Source organism: Cryptotermes secundus, unplaced genomic scaffold (assembly GCF_002891405.2).
Source record: "Cryptotermes secundus unplaced genomic scaffold, Csec_1.0 scaffold3423, whole genome shotgun sequence".
NCBI lineage: Eukaryota > Metazoa > Arthropoda > Insecta > Blattodea > Kalotermitidae > Cryptotermes > Cryptotermes secundus.
This window is the reverse complement of record NW_019733926.1, coordinates 20,527-42,985: the sequence shown is the minus strand read 5'-3', so window position 1 is coordinate 42,985 and position 22,459 is coordinate 20,527. Positions and strand designations below refer to the sequence as shown.

The window sequence follows — 22,459 nt, the reverse complement described above, 5'->3', positions numbered from 1 at the left end:
AAGAATCCAAGTTTCGTCACGCGTAATTACGTTTTGGAAGAAATCAAGATCATTTTCAATGTTTTCAAGAGTGTCAACACAGCAATTCACTCGATGTTGCTTTTGCTGGGGGGGTAAGGATTTTTGGCACCACTTTAGCACACCTTTTTCACCCCCAGATCGGCGTGCAAAATCGGTCTAACACTTTCCTTATTGAGGTTGGTAAGTTCAGAAATTGCTCGAATGCCTGGTCGACGATCTCTTCGAACAATTCTAACGACCTTCTCCACATTCTCTGGAGTTTTCGCAGTGGATTTTGGATCGTTCCCGACGTTTTTCCTACCCTTCATAAACTTCTTAAACCACTCGAAAACTTGCGTGCGAGATAGACACTGATCACCATATACTTCTGTCAACAAATTGTAAGTTTCCGTGGCAGATTTTCCAAGTTTTGTGAGGAATTTGTTGTTAACACGTTGTTCTACATTAGCACTCAGCATTATTCCGACGGAGCTCAGACACACGATCTGCTTCTAACAATGGTCGCGGCCAGACTAAGCAATGCGCGTGAATGAAACTTTGTGTGACGGTAGAGGGAAGACCACGGGTCAATGCCCTACCCTCCTCTTCGTCATCGACGTGGCCGGAAATGAGTCATAAAAGTAATCCGGTTTCTTTATTGCCGCACCTTGTATGCCGAAGCAATAGAGGTTGCAAAGTCGCGCGCCGCTTTATCGGCTTCTACCCCAGACTTAATTTCTATTTTGGGTGATATTAACTCAGAGGTGAAGCTTTGAAACCCCTCCAAATCTGTGAATTTTTCATTAGGTTCCTAATTTTAACATGATCCAGTATGTGGAACACTATTGGTAGGTGATCTGAATCCAAAATATCGGAGACGATGACATCTGACATGCTGATATTTTGGTGGACCACAATATCCAGCACGTCACCATTTCCCGTAGAGGAATAAGGAGTGGGGCACTGTGGTGCTGAGATTTCGAAATCAATCATATCAAATATATCCACGAGTTTCAAGCCTGAGGGGTTTGAAACTCTACTATTCCAAAGTGGGTGCTTAGTATTCAGTTCACCTACCAAAATAGAATTACGTCTACAAGTTTAAGAGCTCCGAAATGTCAGCATCACTCCAGGCCGTGCCTCGGGATTTATAAACAGCTGTAAGCAGTATTTGACCCTTACCAATCTGTATGCAGACCCCTGTCGCTTCTACTGAAGCAAGGGGTGGTAGGTCTACATGGCTATGGGGGATGCTTTTTCTAACTGCAACGGCAGTTCCGCGTTTTCTGCCTGAGTGGCGGTCGGTTCTATAAATGTGGTAATTTGGAAGAAAGAATCTCTCACGAGGTTTCAGATGGGCTCGGAAAACAGGACCACATCTACGCGTAGGTCTTGCAGCTGTTTACTGACCTCATAGCGCTGCCTCCAAATGCCGTTCGCATTAAATGCTACGATTTTACGTGGCCTATGAACTAGTGGCCATTTTATTTCATTTATTTCATGGCCATTATTTTGTCCTCTTCAGACATTTCACCATTGAACTCTGTCATGATCTGCTGTACTAGTCACAACTCTCAAATGTCGGTGGCGAGTACTAAGGGACCCGGACCCGGGAACGACTGAGCTGGCGAGGACCAGCAGCATATGCAACAGATAGACCCGTCCTCTGGTCAGAGAGGGCGCCCACAAAGAAAACAAGACCGTTTCTGTCAAACAGTAATAAAGATCTAGTCATAAGCCCCAGATGGGTGCTTCAGGCTAAGACAGACTGACCGACTGACCGTCAGTCGTAAAATGAGACTTAAACTCATAAGCGCCTAGTGTGAGTCTCGGCAGTACACGTGCTAACTTGACTAAGGTTTCTCTAAGTCCATCCACATAAATGCAAGAACTGCACTTTAGATTAGCCCATGTCGTTTCCTTTCATATTTTTTCCCATTTCACTGTCATCCGTTCATTCGACGCTACATCGTCTCACTTGTCTACAATGTCAAGAAAGGAACTGCAAACAATGAAATAAAACAAGCGCCACCAACTGTTCATATCCTGAATCAAATGTAGTGCACACCCTCATAACAAATATTTAAGAGATCTATCTTAATATTATCCTACTTTCTGCATATAGATTTTTCAGTTTTTCTCTTTTCTCTTCAAGTTTCTTCTGGATCTTAGTATGCATTTCCCTCTCATCTCATGTGTGCTACATACTCCATCGAATTCATCAGCTTTGATTTGACCACCCTAGTACGTAGGTAAGTCAAGTAAGTTACAAATGGATACAGAACTTAAACAAAAATAAGAGAACTGATTTGAAAAAACTTTTATTTCATATAATTATATATATTGCATATATATGTTAATAATGATATTAATGCTTTACCCTTGTTTGAGTTCTGTTCTAGAGACACAACAACAGTGAGGATTACATACACATCGGGCGGAGGCTGAGAGGAACTCATCGTCACTTCAGCCTACCTTTCATATGAACCACCACTTTCCAAAGAAGTGAGGGACATCGCTGACTATTGCCATCTTAGGAAAATGCAGATTATCATTGGGTGTGACCACAATGCTCACCACAGAGTGTGGGGAAGCACTGACATCAACCCAAGAGAAGAACGCCTCATGGAATATTTGGTGAGGTCAAAACTTAATATTCTAAACCAAGGTAACGAGCCTACCTTTGTGGTTTGAAATAGGCAGGAGGTTATTGACCTGACACTCGGGACCAATAAAATGGGAAACCTGATCAGTAATTGGCATGTATCTGATGAGCTGTCCCTATCGGATCACAGATATATATGCTTTCAAATAAGCAGCATTACAGTAGTTCAAGCTACTTATGGGAATCCATAGAGAACCAATTGGGAGTCATACAAAGACGACCTAAAAGTAAATCTGGAGACAATCTCACGAAATATACGCACAATAAAGGATATTGATCGGTCCGTTGACCAGTTGTATGGGCTATTATCTCGTCCTTTAATAGGAATTATCCGGCTAGACCATTCACGAACCAAGGAGAGTGCCTTGGTGGAATAAACACTTGAGTGGGCTTAGAACCAAAACGAGAAGGCTGTTTAATGCAGCTAAAGAACAGGGCAGTGGGGCACCTATAAGGAGCTCTTACCTGTTTCCATAAAGAGATAAGGAAAGCCAAGCCACCCTCATGGAGAAGGCACTGCCAGGAGATCAGTGATGTACCAGGCAGTGCCAGACTCATGAGAATCGTGGCAAAACAGGCGACCAACAAGGTCAGCAAGCTTAAGCTGCCTAACGGGTCGTATACTCAAACAGGAAGGCACTTGCCAAAGCAAGACAAATAGGGTAGACTGGAACCTGGCCAAAATCATAATTAACCAATCAAAATCAGATGGGCACTGAATACACTTAGACCATACAAGTCAGCGGGAACAGATGAAATTGTACCGGCACTTTTACAGCATGGGGCAGAACTCTTAGTTCCACACCTATGCCGCATAATAAGTCTTTTCGTCCTATCAGCCTGTCGTCTTTCCTTTTGAAAAAGATGGAGAAAATAATGGATAGGTGTTTCAGTGACGGGGCGTTGAGGACATATCCTCTACACCGAAACCAGCGTGCCTACCAACCAGGTAAATCTACCAAAAGCGCACTACATAATGTGGTAACACGCATAGAAATTGCGACTGAACACAAGGATATTGCCTTAGGAGCATTCCTTGACATAGAGGGAGCTTTTAATAGAACCTCATTTGATATAATCAAACAGGCCGCTGGAAAGCATGGTATAGAGCCTGCAATATGCAGATGGATCAGTGCTATGCTGGAAAGCAGAACTACAGCTGCCACACTATCAAGAGAGACCCTGGGGACGTCTTCGTCTAGGGGGTGTCCGCAGGGGGGCATGCTCTCGCCTCTGCTGTGGAGCCTGGTCATTGACGATCTCCTGTGGGGACTTAATGATGATGGGTATTATACAGTAGGATATGCTGATGACATAGCAATCCTCATAAACGGAATATTCCTTTCGACAGAATCAGAGCGTCTTCAAACAGCTATGTACACGGTCCAACAATGGTGTGAAAGAACAAGCATTTCCATCAATCCTAATAAGACAGTAATTATATCGTTTACCAAAAAAAGAAATCTGAAGGGCCTTAAGGAACCGACCCTCTTCAATAAGACGATCCAGTTCTCCAGCGATGTCAAGTACCTTGGTCTAGTATTAGACAAGGACTGGCATGGAAAAAGCAGCTGGACAAGGTCATCAATAAAGCCTATAAGGTTTCTTTGACATGCAGAAGCATTTTTGGAAAATTTGGGGACTGCAGCTGCACGTTGCGCATGGAATATTCACTGCGGTTATAAGACCCATAATTACATACGGCTCCACAGTATGGTGGCCCAGAGTTAAACTGAAGAGTAGCAAGGCAGATCTTAGCAAATTGCAAAGGTTGGCTTGCGTGGGTATCACAGGAGCAATTCGAACATCTCCAACAGCTGCACTGGAGACACTCCTTGGACTCCACTCACTGCATAACCAGTTGGAAGCAGAGGCCAGGGCAGGAATGTACAGTCTGCAGTGCAGTGAACAATGGAAACCTAGATCCGATGGTTTCGGCCATGCATACAAAACTCAAAGACATGAAAAAAGAACCCATATTACAAATGGGGTCTGACAAAATGATACTGAGACATGTATATGAAAAACCCTTCACAGTCAGATTTCCCGATAGGAATGAATGGGAAGACGGGTTTCGGCCTGATAGAAAAGGGGGTCTGATCTGGTATACAGATGGTTTCAAGATAAATAAGCTGGTGTGTTCTGCTATGGCATGTGGCGGAAACTTAGTTTCAGCTTTGGGCAGTACACGACAGTATTCCAGGCAGAAGTATATGCCATTAAGTCATGTATTATGGAGATTCTAGATAGGAACTAAAGAAATAGGAACATCTACATTGTATCTGACAGCCAAACTGCACTCAACAGAGTATGTGAAGAGAAGACTTAATAAAATTGTGAGATATTCACCAGACAGTAACGAAGGGAACACAGAAGCTGAAGAATATCCACTATTATATGCCGTTACTAGGATACGACTAATGGAGAGCGTAACAGACTGAGAACACTAGTGTGTGTGTGTGTGTCTGTGGCTCTGTGTGTGTGTGTGTGTGTGTGCGTGCGCGTGCATGTGTGTGTACGTGGAACAGTGAACTGTAAAATTTTGAGATCAGCGATGGCGATGTAATTATTGTAGTCACGAGTCGTGAGTGTATAAATGGTCAACAAATCAAGTCACAAATCCAAACCTCGTCTATAGTCACATATATTACGTGACATTATTATTATTATTATTATTATTATTATCATAAAACTGCCTTATTTTATAGTTTGTATGTTTTTTGTTGTGTATTTGGCCTCTGGGCTGTTAAGCTTGTTATGCTTGCACGTTAATAAACAAGAATTGAATTGAATCATTATCATTATTAGCTATGTTTTATCGTACGTACTGCTTGTTTATATATATAATATTCTCATGATTAAAGTCTCTATGGCTTATTCTTTTCGTTACACGCAGTTTACCTTCTCCCGATAGTCTAATAGTTTTATACACTATCCTAATTAGGCTTGGTATGCTTATCTTGTCTGGAACGTCCTTACTGTGGGAGATTACAAAAGAAAATTAAAATGACTAATGTTTCAAAGTTTTATATGGGATGCAGAAGACTCAATAGAAGCAGACAATCAACTACATGCATGACCAGGCTTGAATTTTCATTTTTCAATATGGGCATCATAAAATATTCTATTCATGTTGTTTGAAAGTTAAGGAACTTCAGTAACTTAGAATTAACCCAGAGATATTCTTACAAATTTCTATGTCTAAACCTTTTTCACTGACATATAACAGAACATTATCAAATTTTGTTATTAAGCATACCAATAATTTTTCTACATCCATTCCTTTTTGTACTTCTTTTCCTAACTACTGACAATGCATCTGAAATTCTATAAATATAACAAGATATTTGAGAACCACATACAAGAAAATTTAATTTTCTGCTGTCACACTACTTTTGGGACGTATGTGGTACAAGGACCTATACCGAAATACACACCTTTAACCTCAATAGATCAAAAAAAGAGCAGTCACTTAGCAAATGACTAAAAGTCATATACTCTGGGGCATAATGCTGAGTAACCCTTTGAAAGCAACCATTGTGTTAGAGGAGTATGTCACCTCCATCTTCAGCGTCAAAGAATAAGCCAAGCAAGAAACCAACATGAAACTGGTTTCTTGCTTGGCATATTCATCAAACTGAAAATGAAGGAAACATATTCCTCCAAATCATCGGTTGAATTACAACAGAATACACTGGAATATATCCCAGAAGATAGACCTCTTTGCAACCACTGCTGTGAAAACCTCAAATCCTATAAACAAAACTTACCTATGTACAATATATTTCAGTCATATTGCAATAGAACGGTACATTAAATGTATCAAATAAATCCTACTTTACATACCAAACCCTCCAGAGACCTTTTGTTTTCTATTTACTGCAACAGAGGCGGCCACGATTGTGACATGAAAGTCTGAAAATGCACTCTAAGGCTGTGTCCACATTAGCAAGCTGAGCTTTGAGCCAAACCCTGTCACGAGCATTAAACACGTCCATAGTTGGCAAACGTAACTGCGAGCCACATGGAAAGTTATAACATATGCTCGTGACTGGGCTTGGTTCGAAGTTTGGCTCGAACCTTGGCTTGCTAATGTGGACACAGCCTACCTTCACAACCACAAGATTTGTGGAGAATGTATACTGGATATAAAATGTGTTGCATCATTTTCTACAACTTTTGCTAAAACATTTTTCTCCCCACTAAAGCCAAATTAAGTAACGAGCAGTTCTGAAATAGGGTTAACATCATGAGAAACAGACTCATTTATATTATAAACAGTATGCAGATCAGCTACACAAACTCTGAAGTAAATAAACAGAACACACACCTTACTGTGGGGAGAGACTGGACAGTATTAAGACTCTGCAAGCCCTAGGCACTATGGCTTTTAAGTTTATGAGCAGAGTGTAAATAACAGATGGTTTTGCAAAAAGCAACCTAGTTTGCTCGACGACTATAACAAAACAGGCATTTTTCACACCTTTTAGTTATGAATGTATTATAGCAAGTACAGCCATTGCTATATAACAGAATAAACAATGGTGTTATGCAACCCGTTTCTAGGGAATGAATCAGTAAACACATTTCCACAGCAGTGAATACACATGCAACAATAGAAGATCCTGTTTCTAAGCAAGGGAGCAGTAAGCATACAATAACAGGGGGTTGTTGGAAATGGTGTTTTCTGTTTGGTCCGTGAAAAATGGTTATAACAAAGAGTTCAGTCGAGTTTTGGAGTTATCCCATGTGCAGGTGGAGTCAAATACCTCCACCATAGTCCTGTGAGTTGTAGGAGGTGGTGAAAAGGGAAGTCTCAAATCTGAGACAGTAAAATATGGTCACCAAGTCCACAGGACTCAAACCTGGTGAAAAGGGAAGTCTCAAATCTGAGACAGTAAAATATGGTCACCAAGTCCACAGGACTCAAACCTGAGAATGAGTGCGCCTGCAAGGGCCAGCAGGAATTGCAAACAACAGGCCCATCCTTTTGTCAAAGCGAGCGCCACACATCAACAAACGCACAACTGACAGTAATAAAAATCTGATCATAACCCCCGATGGGTGCTTTAACAGTATTCCAAGACAAACTGGCCGACTGCCCATCGGCTGTAACATAAGACTTGAGACTCGGTTCCAGAGTTGGCAGTTGCAGCAAAGAATTGAGTCGAGTTCCAGAGTTGACAGAATACTTGAGGAATAATGGTAAAAAATGAATAGACTGTGAAAAGGCGGCTTCATATGTGCTGCAGTGACAGCAGTACTGTTATAAATCTGTTGCCAGCATAAGACTAGTGAAGACTGAGAACCCTAGTGTGAGCGCGCGCGTGTGTGCGTGCGCAACGGTGAACTGTATAGTGTGTAGATCAGCAATAGCACTGTATTACTTGTAATTATGAGCTGAATGTAAATGTGTCAATATATACAATCATCCAATCCAAAACCCATCTGTAAATCATGCTGACCCCCTACACATGACAGCGTCTAAAATAGTGGTAATTTTAATTCTTGTAATAACTGTCATTTCCCCAACATAATGTCATTTAAGTCAAAAACTGAATAAAGAAAAATTGAATTCACACAAGTGACAACAATAAAATTACTGGTTAAAGCTGACAAACTACAGATACTATGAAACTCACAAAGTCTGTTGTCAAAAAAAGACATTCCTTTTGGCATAACAAATGTATTTATTATTTTAGTGGGAACATGACATGGGCAAGAGTAAAGTTCAGCATAGCATTGTAAAATCCACTGTGAAGTTGACATTTTTTGTATTCCCTAGGCACAATGCATATAATGCCTTCACCCAGATGGCTTTGCTAACTAGCTGCATGACAGCAGGAGAGGGAATGGAGAAACCAAGTCGCTTTTGTCCATCTCTACAGGATTACGTTATAGTGTGCTGAAGGCAAGAAACTGGTGCATTCCAAACCATCTGCTGGTAATGTTGGTGCTGCCACTTCACACCCTTTAGTGTCTTGTGGAGGGTGAATAAGCAAAATATTATTGTACAATACAAAAAAACATGGCTGAGCTGGTCAAAAGAATAATCAACATTTTGAAACCCATTCTAGCAAACATACCAATTTGATTCAAGGAAACATGATGAAATTCCTCCTACATACACATACACGGGAACTTGAAACCAATACTATAAAATTTTACTGGTACTCTATCATTGTCACTTTGTTTCAGACAAATTAAGTTTGGAATGATTTACATGCCACTTGAAAACAGACACAGACTTACCAAATGTCAAGAAAATCGCCTGTGAGACTAATCTCTTGTTATTCATTTTACAGCTGCCTTACTTGCATCAGCATTACATTGTCTTGCAGCTTCAGTTCTAAACTAGCAACCTACCCAACACATCAACTGTAATCAGTGTGTTGGTCAACCAATACATTGGCAAACTTGTCAAAAACTGTACATCTGCCACTGCATTGCAAATTTCAACCTCCAGCCTAAAACAGAGCACAACAGTATTAGCAAACATATTTTTGGAGAAGAAAAAGCGCATTTACTGTAACTAAGTTAGCCACATGTAGTACAAATGGGAAGAAATGCTCAACATAACTAAGGAACACAAATGTCAGCCACACAGGTGTATCACACAGACAACAACTTCAATTAAATCAAGATATTTCATCTTTATTGGGCAATTCTTTTAATTACAGCTTACAAAGCAAAAAGAAGCCAATATATAGTAATTATTACGGGCGTGCCGTTGAGTATTGTGGTCGGACAGTCCTTGATATGCATTTCCGACATCGGTGGCGGCAACAGTCACGATAAAACATATATATCATACATTTTATTATAATAACTTCTCTCATACTATGTCATGCCATATGTATTTTTACATCACAATTCATGTGACATTTTCCTATTTCTCTTAATCAATAAAATCTCAGTAAGTATACAACTATGCCTACACTAGCAATAAAAACAAGCCAAGTGATCTGTAGGGGGAAGTGCACTGACAGCAGACAACAGCTTCCTCATTTCTGTATATATAATTTTTCTCTTAAAATTGTCAGCTGCCTTGAACAATTGTGGGGTCAGTGATGTGAACCATGTTCCAGTTCCCAGCACTGTCAGTGGTTGCGGGAACATGGCTCCTCCAGCTGGCAGTCTGTATGCTGGTCCCAGACAATCCCCACTCGCTTCTGTACAGCTCTCAAAATAAACTGCTTTCTTACACCTAGTGAACAATTCATATTGATGTTAACACACAAATCAAGCTAACACGGACAGGGATGGGTGGGTACAACACAGGCTACCTGGTGTCGTCCGCGTCGCATTACATTGAGAAGGCAAAGTGGAATGATGGACACCTCGCAAAAAGTTCAAATGGGGAAACAACCATCAAATTGTTCTAATCGAGACATGTAGACATAAGAAATTCATTCATTTTTGTCTTTTTTACAAAAAGCTACACAAATAACCCTCAAAATTTCATTATTTCAAAAATGCTTATATAAAACGTGTTTGTAATTTCTTTTCTTCATTGTTTTGCACCAGAATGAACTCAAAAGTGTACAGCACCACCACAGCAAGGGGGCAGACAACTTCACTTTGTCTCCTTCTCCTCTTTCTGTTTGTTCTCTTCCACATCCTTCTCCACTTCCTTTTCCTCCTTTTCAGACTGCAAACACAACATAATTTTGGCATCAGTATAGCCACACTTACAATACCATCAGTGTTTCTCTGCTTAGACAATCAAACAATAAAAATGGTGCAAAAACACTACACATTAGTCACATATACAACTGACCTTGAGCATACTACCTTCGAAAAGAAACTGACTCTAGCTCAGCAGACCACACTGTTAGTTACTGAACAACAATGAAATCCATCATACCAGTAAAGCCAATTTTATAAAACTGACAATTCACCTTCATGACACTAATGCAAATACCAGTACTTTTCTGAAGAAACTACATGTCACTATATTTCAGGATTACACAGGAGATGATGAGTAAAATGGAGGAGCGAAGGAAATGGAAGAATGTAAACAATGAAGAAGGCAGGAGGAAATACAGGAGACTGAGGAATGAATTGAAAAGAGCCACAGACAGGGCCAAAAAGGAATATCTTGAGAAGATATGTAATGAGATTATAGAATTTCAAAGGACAGGACGTTATGATTTGATGTACAAGACAAAAGAACTAGGATGGAAAGAGAATCACGTGATTCAAAATATTGGCATCGAAGACTCCCAGGGGAATAGATTAGTAGATCAGAGGGAAGTGCTGAAAATTTGGGAAAATTATATTACAGAACTATACGATTGACCTAATCGGCCAGAAACCTTAGAAGTTGAACCGGAAGAAGAAGTAGATACAGACGAGAAAGGACCATATATTTTACAAAGTGAGGTGGAAAAAGCTATCAAGGAAATGAGGAAGGGAAAGGCTACAGGAGATGATGATGTACCTGGAGATGTGCTTAAGTTACTGGGAGAAGGTGGTTTGAAAACACTGACAAAACTAATGAACACCATATATGAAAGTGGAGAGTGGCCCAAGGACTTTACAGAAGTTACAATGATTGCCTTAAAGAAAAAGACAAAAGCTACAAAATGCAGCGACCATCGCACAATAAGCCTTATTGCACATACAGCAAAGATAATAGCAAAGATACTTAAAAGAAGAATTGAAAGGAAAATAGAGGATGTACTTGGAGAAGATCAGTTTGGATTTAGAAGAGGAAAAGGAACCAGGGATGCAATTGGGATGATGAGAATTATAGCGGAACGAACTTTGGAGATAGATGAAGAACTGTGTGTTTGCTTCATAGACTGGCAGAAGGCATTTGACCGGGTAAACTGGACCAAATTAATGCAGATCCTGAAAGAAACAGGTATCGATTGGCATGAAAGAAGATTGATTAGCAAATTGTACATGGATCAGAAAGTTAGAGTACGACTGGACAGGGGGGAGACAGGAAGTGTGCAGATTGGAAGAGGAGTTCGACAAGGATGCTGTTTATCACCAATTCTGTTCAACTTGTACAGCGAATGCCTTACCAAGGAAGCTCTGGATGGGCTCGGTGACTTCAAAGTAGGAGGGCAAATTATTCAAACTGTGAAATATGCAGATGACCTTGTGTTAATGGCTAAGGAAGAAACTGTGCTACAGGGCATGATTGATAGACTAATTGAAATTGGAAGGTGCTATGGCATGGAAATGAATGTGGAGAAAACAAAAGTAATGAAAATTTCGAGACAACCAACCCCAGTCACAATAAAGATAGACCAAAAACAAGTGGAGAATGTGAAATGTTTTAAATATTTGGGTAGCTTGTTAACAGATGATGGAAGGTGTACTTGTGAAATTAAATCCAGGATTGCCATGGCAAAAGCTGCATTTAGCAAGAAGAAGAATCTTTTTACCAGCAAATTGGACTTAAATTTGAGGAAGAAACTAGTGAAATGCTACATTTGGAGCATAGCTCTGTATGGGGCTGAAACATGGACACTTAGGGCAGTAGATCAGAAACATCTGGAAAGTTTCGAAATGTGGTGTTGGAGAAGAATGGAGAAGATCAGTTGGACCGATTATGTGAGAAATGAAGAAGTGTTAATTAGAGTCAGTGAGCAGAGGAATATCCTACATGAAATAAGAAAACGGAAGGCTAATTGGATTGGTCATGTTTTACGCAGAAACTGCCTTCTAAAAGAAGCTATCGAAGGAAAGATAGATGGGCGGATAGAAGTGACAAGAAGACGAGGAAGAAGACGTAAGAAGATGCTGGATGACCTTGGGGACAGAAGAGGATACTGTCATTTGAAGGAGAAAGCTCTAGATCGCATTAAGTGGAGGAATTGTTTTGGAAGAGACCGTGGACCTGTCGTCTGACAGATTACTGATGATGATGGTCTCCACAAAATATTGAAATTTAATAAAAATTTACCATTATGGCCACTCAGGAAAATAATCATGTTCGGTTTTGAATGTTCAGATTCACAGGGTTACCAACCTAGGAAGTATAAATTCTTGAACAAATATGAATAAAACATAATCATTCAGGTGCTAGCAAGGTGTGTACACATGGACGCATAGACACGCGCAGACAGCATTCAAAAATCCACTTCTTCCTTATTTGGGTGGCTGACAGCATCCATGAAAATCTTAGGACTGATATCTTTTTCTCACCATATCTTCTCATACATAGTAAAGCAAAAACATGCCTCACCTTTTCAATCACCTTTTCAAAGTCCTTTGCCATCTCTTTTTCGATCTCCTTGTCACCTTCTTTCTCTTCCTTCTCCTTCTTTTTCTCCTCCTTGTTCTCTTTCTCCTCTAGGGGTGGTTTGGGCAAATGAGAATTGAGGTCCAGTGTCTTGCAGATGTCCTCCCAGTCAGGGAAACACCTGCAATAATATGCACATTATCAAAGTACAGCCATCCTTGAATACTGAACAATTTGGAGTACTTCAACACTGGGTCACAAACTGCACATCCTCTGTGCCCCACATGTCTTTAATATTACAGCATTCCGTATATAATGCCTCCAATTTTTTTTAAAGAAAACTACAACAGATACAGAAAGCATAATAATGCAGTTAAATAGATCAAGATTTCAGCTACTTAGTTATTTTTCCACATAATCACCACCATTTGTTATGCACTTTTGCCAGCGATGAACAATAGCCTGTATGCTGTGCCTGTAAAAGTCTGCGCCAGCAGAGGCTAGCCACTTCTTACAGCTGCAATGACAGCATCATTGCCTGGAAAGTGTTGCCCACGTAGTCCATCTTTCTTAGGCCCAAAGAGATGGAAGTCTGAAGGTGCTAAACCGAGGCTATAAGGTGGATGTGGTAGGACAGTCCAGCCAAACTTTGCAATGTGCGCGGTGGTCGCCAAACTTGTATGGGGTCTAGTGTTATTGTGTTGCTAGCAAAAGGTTGTCTGCTTCTTTGGCCTGACTCGGGAAATGCGGGCCTTCAGCTTAGTCAGCGTCATTTTGTAGCGTTCAGAATTGACAGTCCCTGGTCGTTATCTACTGATCTGTATGGATGAGGCGCTGTTCATTGTGAGGAGTGACAGCTGAGCAGGGACGCCCAGGGCGTGGCTTATCGTGCACTTCACTTTCGCCTCTGTTGAAACGCACTACCCACCGCCTCACTGTGCTGACTTCCACTGTACTGTCTCCGTACACCTTTAGCAAGTGTCGATGGATGTCAGAGGGTACAATTTGTTTGGCAGTGAGAAATTCAATAACACATCTGTTTCATATGCACTTCTATGTCAGACACCATTTTGGTAGACTGCTCTGCTGTTGCTATCTGTCGCACAACAACCAAACTAACAGTAGATTGGCGGGAAGGTTCAACCTTTACTACAACACCAACAACATCCATCTCAGATGTTACATATTAACACAAAAGAATAGGAGGCATTATTTACAGAACGCCCCTAGTAGTTATATTGTTTTCACAAAACTGAGATTTCTAGTCAACAAATATATTGTGACGTGTCACGCTAGCTGTGTTACCATGGCTTGGCAGTAGTGTAGTTGACAAGTCAGGCTAATCACAGCACAGCTCATATGAAATATACCTACATTACTTACTGCAGTTGGAAATCATGAACAAAATAGTGATGAGGGATTCTATATCTATTTGACTAGTCCTTTTCTGGCTACCATGTTTAGGTGCATTTACATGCCTGCAGAGCATCTACTAAAACTGCTCTCTGTACACATGAAACAACTAAAGAGATATTTTCATGAAATCTGATACCAGGAAGTTCAACTACCATTTATTGATGCATTTCAATTTGTGTTAACATCAGACAACAATAATGGACACTTTACATAATGACCTATATGTGTTTCCATGAAAATCTCACACACAACTCACTAAATATTACTCAAAGCAAAAAATATTTAGGGAAAAAACAGGTAGAGAAAAATGAAATACAAATTTCATCATGCCAATCATGATGGCATTTTTGTGATAATTAAACAAATGGGATTTTTATACAATCTCAAAGGAATAACAGAGTGAATGCACCAGCACTCTGAAGGAATGTGCTGCACGCATCTTCAGGACAGAAGAGGTGACCCAAGCAGGAAATTAGTATGTAATGTGGGGAAACTGATTTTAGACTAAGTATCATCTGATATTTCCAAATTTAATGCCTGTATTTTAATAATGTTGAGCTCTAAACATGAAAGGCTTAGCAAGAAAAGTCGTCCATTACTAAGGTATGGCACGATAAACACCTCTCCGCAGCAATAAACACATGATATCACAACAGTGAATTCTTGGACCAATAAGAGGCAACTTGGTGTTTTCTACTGAGTCAGTACCGAGGCGATATAAGTGGACCAGATTAGCCAGCCAGCCAATGTGAGAGCCAGGGATGGCCAGTGAGTGGACAGTCAAGAATGTGGGTTTGTGCCATGGGTTTGGTGTGAAATAGACACCAGCTGGTAACATGAGTTGAAAAGAATACTGTCGCGATCCGTTACCAGGCTACTGGTGAAGACAATGCACAATGGGAAGACTTGGAGTGTGCCATTGTGAGAAGTTGAGTGTGTGAATTAGCAAGAGCACTGTAATTAAATGTAGTTACAAGTTGCAAGAATTCAATAAATCAAATTACCAATCCAGTCATTAAAAACTGTGACAATACTGTAATGATGTATTCCCACCTTCCTGAAATGTCAGATGAAAACAAAGCATGGAATCACCAGGCAAGATGTGTGTGTTACATACCTCTCTTTCATTCTGTTCACATGTCCCACCAGATTGGGACAGCTCTCCTGCATGTAGTCCCTTAGTGAGTACTGTACCTCCTTGTCAATAAAGTACACCTGTGCCAGGCTAGCAAATGCCACAATGTCCAACTGTAACACAGAAGCAACAATAAGAAGAACCCATCTTCAAGAAAATCCTACATGTATCTATCATCATATCTCTTGGTACTCACTATAGTGGGTTCATCACCAAAAAAGAATGGCTTGTCAGCCAGCATGTCGGACAGAACCTTGAGGTCATTCTGGCCAAACTCTATGATTTCCTCCGGTTTGTGCACACCCATACCTTGTGCTTTTACCTTCTTGGCACCCTGTAAATGATTCAAATGTATATCAGAAATAAGAATGAAGTTACAGTGCAAAAAACTTCATATTCCACCTGCTGCATTGTTCAACACATTATACACAGTAACATGGAAAAGAAACATCTCATGTCAGGCCATGTGAGAATGGCATGTTCATCATTAACCTTCCTTATTTTTCCACAGAAAAGTTCCATGTACGGTGGGGATGATGATATGCATCCTCCCTGTTCCCCTCTAGCCCCCTCTGGCTTAAGTAAACTAACTGAACACCCTTGCTGCCGGTGTAGGTTATCACTGTCAACATTCGTGTAAACACAATGCCTGCTGACTGGAGGAACATATAGGGAAGTATGCAGGTGGAGGGAGCATAACAGCTCAAGGGAGATGTGGTGGCAGTTAATTCATGTGTCTTCTTTCTACATCCTCAGTACAACAACTGCTATTTTCACTGTCAAGCAGCATCATGCGTAGGCAGATCCTGATTGACTGCCTTCTCCACTTGAGCTTACCTTACGGGCAAATGTATACTTGAAGAAGAAATTGAGTATTCCATTGGGGATCCTGGTGCCCAAGGCGTGCTGGAGATTCATCTTATAGCCCTTGATGACATTCTCTGGATACTTGGTCCTCCACCATGCCACCACCCTGCAGACATGGCAGAAGCTACTGGATACACATCTCCACGACAGAAACATCATCTTCGCCTAACACTGCTCAGATGTTGTACTGGTCACCCCTTACTCTTAACACACTGTTCATAAAGCAATTTTCCCTTAACTCTAGAAGTGAAAACTTCTGCCAGAACAATTCTACAAATCCTGCCATTATCTACAAAGTGATTCATTTGAAGGATGCCGTGAACCTGCCATTATCTACAGAGTGATTCATTTGAAGGATGCCATGAAATAATTACTATAAATCATGCAATCATGTAGTGATGAAGATGAGGCTTGATGAGTATATGTATACCTTAGTAGATGTGGAGATATTTGGGACCGGTTTCCCTGGAGACACATGCCTACACATCACTTCCTGTCTGTGAATGCTGTGGCCAGGATGGCTGCAAGCATCACAGACTGAAGGATATGATGCAAACCAAACAGGCAAGCACTAGATAAGTGTTACAGACTCAGAATCAATGGGCTTTTGGACTTTGTCCATCGTTCGATATTCTATAAATTAGAAAAGACGTTTTGGAAACAGGCCCGGTTTCCAAAACGTTGTGTTTTCTATTTTCTGCAATACTGGACAAGGGAAAACATCCAGAAACTCAGTAATTCTGAGTATTACACATCAATATCAGAACTCTTTAGAATCTAGGTGTTACACACTTCAAAGTGCTTCCAAGTTTTGTTTTCACTATGAAAGTATTCAACAGTTTGTAATTATCAATTCAGGGCCTTTGAGAGAATCACTGTGTATGGTACAGTGAATGATATAACCACCTCGTTCCTTTCTTAATTACTCCTTGAAGAATTTTAATTGCAGGCATAACTCCACATTTACTTTCAATTAGACATTGCTTCAATCTCGGATTTGTGGAGATACAACTGTTGTTGTCATCCCCTCATTCAATACTCCCACCTCTCAACCATCTAATCCAGCCAACACCACTACAAGGACAGGTAAGAAACTAAGGCATGCTGAACATTAGTAATGGAAACAACAAATGCTTACAGAAATTTGGCACAGATGCCACTTGAGTGTAAATCCAAAATTCAGAAGAAGTGATCATCCGAAGGTAGATTATTGCTGGTCAGCAGAAAGAACACAGAAGTGTGTAACTTAGCATGAAGATGTACTGCAAGACTTCAGCTAGTTTTAGTTTCATTTTTCTGTCTCATGGGAGGGATCCTCTATTTGTCTGAAAGGCAGATTTTTCGGTTGGCAGATGTAATCAGCATGAGTTGTCTGATGTTACGAGAGAAGGGGTAAACAAGAATTAGCAGATGAACAAATAAGAAGCTTCGGAAATATCAGTCAAATATTGAGAGTTACAGCACTGGTTCTCAATATTCGACTGGGGGCAGCGGTAGTGTAGTTGGTTGAGGGGCTATGCTACAAGCCGTAAGGTCGCGGGTTCATGTCCTGATGGGGTAATTGGAATTTTTTCAGTTGACCTAATCCTTCCAGCCACACTAGGCCCTGGGGTTTACTCAGCCTCTAACAGAAATGAGTACCAGGAATTAATTAAATAATTTTCCTGGGGAGTAAAGTGTGCATAAGGCTGACAACCTTACCGTCATCTTTGAGCTGACTGTCTAGATAATGTGGGACCCTCAACGTCTCACAACCCTATGGGCCTTCACAGCCTCTTACAGGGATAGCTGTTGCCATGTTGCAAAATACTCACCACACCAGATGGTTCTCAATCATGGATATCATTGCATGTGAGACATTCTTTTGGTCATTGTTGAGGCCTGCATCCAAGTCCTTCTCGAACCGCTGACCCAGTTCTTTAAGGATAATAGCACTGTCTGCAATCTCCTCACCATTGAGCTCAACAAAAGGGAGCAGACCCTTTTTTGACCGAAACTTCATCTTGTGGTCCACATTCTGTAAATGAACATTCTATTAAAATTCTCATCCAAGTTTTAGACCCACAGTTTTGAGCTCCTTGTCACAGATCCATCAGGAAAAGTATTATTTTGATAACATAGATCTACAGACTCTCATCTGCAATCTAATGTTCAAAAAGTCCATATCCTGTTTTTTGTAATCTTATAATCAGTACACTAACAGCCAGGTTAGCGCAGTTGGTTTAGCGACTGGCTACTGGCTGGATGACCGAGGGGTCAGAGTTCCAAGTCCTGGCAGGGACAAGAATTTTCTCCTCTCCACATAATCAAGACTGTCTCTGAGGCCCACCCTGCCTCCTATCCAATGAGTACCGGGGGCCCTTTCCCCATGGGTAAAGCTTATCAATCATCTCTGACTAGTGCCGAGGACAAGAAAACATGGATCTATGCATCCACTCCTGCATATGTCTTCATGGTGTATTTTTTTTTTAATTTTTTTATCAATGGTAACGGTATAACTGTCCCCATGCTTAATTATGCACCATTCCACGCACATACATGAAGGGAGTTAACGTATACCTCCACATATGCCTAACCTTGGCACTATATGGAGATAAGTAAATACCTTCATGACTAGCTGATGTTTCCTCCCAAGAAAATGAGTCCCTGGTATCATTTGGATATGTGGGATGCTGGGTGGGCCCCAGAGCCCATCTGGAAACTGCAGAGAACAGACAAATCTCTTCTGCTGGGAATTAAACCCTGATTGTTCACTTCATACCTAATATTCATACAGTAAAGTTGGCTCACATGGGCATGCAGAACACAAGCAAAAATAATGAATAATCAGTGTAGAGTGTCAGCTTGCAAGTTCAAGACATATGGATAGTCATTGTTATACCACAGGAAATTTTTGATGATGTGCGCCTCGGGAAGTCAGCACTCTGAATGAATCCAGCAGCTATGCTGAGTGCAAAGGGTTATAATTCTCCACCCAACCTATAGTAGTATACACAATGGCTTAGCACAAAGGCTGTACCTGAGAGACAAAAGGGGGGAATTAAACTTCACACATGACACTGCATTTTGTTCCACTTCACTGCTTACAGTGGTCAGCTTTTCAAAGTTGGTTACTTAACAAAACTGTAAGTATCAATGGATATGTGAAACAGCTGATGGAATGTTGACTAAGAAGAGAAAGTGAAGTTATCAGTGAATACCCAACTTACAAATCAATGGACTGACCTGGAATCAAACCTGGACTGCTGCAGTGGGAAACCAGTTACTAATGGCCTGGGCTATTATGGCATGTCCTATTTCTGGTCAAAATGACCCAAGTGCCATGATTATTGTGACTAATGTATACAGACACTGTAATGATTACACAAGTTTCTGAGGTTTTCATGGCAGTGAAGATTCATACATCACGCAGGTACCAGTGTTCTGGTGGACTACACTACCTTCAGCTTCACAGTAAAATGTTAGCATTCATCTACCAGACTACAGGGTGTCATAACCCAGAGCACCACAATATAGGTTAGTTCTTGGTGTGAAACAAGCACTTTTTCTTTTCCTACAAATATGGACATAAATTGCAGAGCATTTTACACATGGGAAGTAACAACAAAAATAAGGCACAGCTTAGTCAGTTTCTACACCACAAAATACTGGAGGTACCACAATGGCTGTTTCACTCTGGCCTGCCACTATGTTGAATAACCACCAGCCAAGATATATCTGAACCTGGGAACAATGGGAACAATGATACCTTTGTGAACCTATGATTCACAAAAGTCATTTCTATCTCCACGATGGTATGCTACTGCTCTACTTCCCTTGTATTACTACAAGACTAGTGCCTGTTGGAAAAGTAAAGCACTCCTGTCAAATTGGCCACTTGTTTGAAAACACAAACACATGTATCTTAGCTAGACCCTGAAAATTAACTCCACAATAAACATGGTGTTACTTCTTGAAACATTCAGCCACCAGACCTAAACACCAGCTGCCAACTGAAGACCTAACTCGTCTGTCTATCTATCTATGGCTCTACAATCCTTTTTGTCCAACCTTGGCCGCTTTTAATTTTCTTAATCTTATTCACAGTGGTAGGACTTGGATAGGGCATCAGCCCGTTGCAAGGCCACTACCTTCACGCAGGACAACACAAACATCCATGCCTTGAGTGGGATTCAAACCCATGATCCCAGTATTTGAGCAAGCTAAGACAATTGATACCTTAGACCACGTGGCCACTGTGATCAGCAACCTAACCCATAACAAACCAAAAATGGTGAAAATTATACAGATTAATTTAAAAGCAGTCTATACCTCACACACCACCCATGTATACAGGAAATTAAAAATGTTCCTCTTGGACAGACAAGGCCAAGAAAATTATTAATTCTGTTTTGTGCGTGTTATCATATCCGGGTCATTTCTCTACACATTCTTTCAACCAGACCATCAGACCATGACTGAGTATGTAGTAAGCAGTCATCATGGTACCTCAAATTGCAACATACATTTTTATGCACAGGGATGGGTATTCACAAAGACAGAAAGAAAGATACTGATAAAAAGAAAAAGAAACAAGAGTAAATAATTAAACACAAGATGAATAAAGATAGAAAGAGATGGAACTGATTAAAGCAAAAAGAAAAAAGAAAATGGAAAAAGAATAAACCAACGGAACAGAATGACAGCAGAACCACTCAGTGCATATTCTCACTCCACCAGGTTATTCTCTTGTATAACTGCGGCCTTCAAGAGATTATCAGAGCTATTAACATTAGGTATTTTTGGCAAAGTATATCTTTTAACAGTTTTCTGCTGAAATTTCAAGGGCTTTATGCTAGTGAGTATTAAATGCAGGGGCTCCAATCATGCTTGGGTAAAGGTAAAGTTGTAACTGTGCTTAACTCATCGAGCACTATGGCTATGAAGGTGTCTGGAGGAGTGGATCTACAGATCTATGATTCTTGACCTCGGCACTAGTGGAATGTGAGTGGTCAGCTTCCTGCCCCAGCCACTTCACCCCCAAGGAAAGACCCCCCACCCACCGGTAGCCACTGGATAGGAGGCTGGGTGGGCCTCAGAACAGGTCTGAACGAAATGGAGAGAAGAATCTCGCCCCCAACAGGACTCAAACTCAGATATCTAGGCCGTCCAGCCCACAGCCAGTCACTATACTGGCTGTGCTATCCAGATCATGCTTGGGTACTAGAACAAAAACGTTTGGTACTCGCCACGGATTCTTAATACAAGAGAGATCACAAAGCTGCTAGAGCCTATTCATCTGATAATACCGGTCAGTATATCAGCAGATAGAATGTTTGCACTTTTCTGAAATACATAAATAGTTACATAACAGGGAGGTCACATGTCTATCTGCCTGCCTGCCCATCCAGATGTTCCACCTCTGAAACAAATTACTTGATGAATTTCTATCAGGCCTAATGTTGGAGCATTCAACCAATAAAAACTGCTAAGGTAAACTTTATTTTGATCTGTATAAATACAATATAACCCGATTTACACAAATCCTAAAGCACAATATCAGCTTTTCTAAAAAAATATTGGTGCATGTCACAGAATACTCCTTCCAGTACGTCACAACTTTTTTAAATCACTGTTTGGTTCATCTCTTAGATACAAAAAGTTTCTGTGAAGTGTAATAATGATCCTCAAAAGGGCCGCTGTCCTGCACACTGTTTTCATTGGTCGTGACAGGGCTGTTATTTTCCCAACCCCATCCATGGGTCCGAATGATCTTGCAAAATTGCTTACTTGTAAGACCGCAACCACATTGGCCCTAACAGCACCACTGTCTTCTATCTACACCTACATTACTCAATGAATTCCTCATGCTACACACTCCAACCATTAATATGGAGGCAACGTATTATTATGAAAAGCCAGTACCTGCCTGTAAGACTACATGGGCAGTACATCACAATCCGAGAAATCACTAACACAAAACCCTGAAAACAGAACAGCTTCATTGTGGTAATAGCAGATTTCGGACACTACATTTTTATTATTAATATGCTACGGTATAACACAGCTGCCATCAGCAAGTGATAAATTGTAATCCATGCTGCTGTTGAAAATTTACAAGTATGGTAGATGTGATAACTGAAAGAGACCATTAGGAAGACTAAGACGTAGGTGGGTGGATAATGTAAGACTTAAT

At 40.7% G+C, this 22,459-nt stretch overlaps 1 protein-coding gene and 1 long non-coding RNA gene across 2 annotated transcripts; one reads left to right on the top strand and one right to left on the bottom strand.

The window, feature by feature from the left end:
- The first annotated feature begins 2,386 nt into the window (after positions 1-2,386).
- Positions 2,387-9,647, top strand: LOC117282625. Its single transcript, XR_004513438.1, has 2 exons — positions 2,387-2,637; positions 8,451-9,647. It is a non-coding gene; the product is annotated as an uncharacterized LOC117282625 (long non-coding RNA).
- On the bottom strand, positions 9,299-18,330 carry LOC111868379 (failed axon connections). Its single transcript, XM_023858966.2, has 6 exons — positions 18,099-18,330; positions 16,255-16,390; positions 15,614-15,751; positions 15,400-15,530; positions 12,870-13,047; positions 9,299-10,316 (listed from the first exon to the last, which is right to left on the bottom strand). Exons 1-6 carry the CDS (start codon positions 18,284-18,286, stop codon positions 10,242-10,244), a joined length of 846 nt encoding a protein of 281 aa, XP_023714734.1. The 5' UTR covers positions 18,287-18,330; the 3' UTR covers positions 9,299-10,241.
- Positions 18,331-22,459: the final 4,129 nt, after the last annotated feature.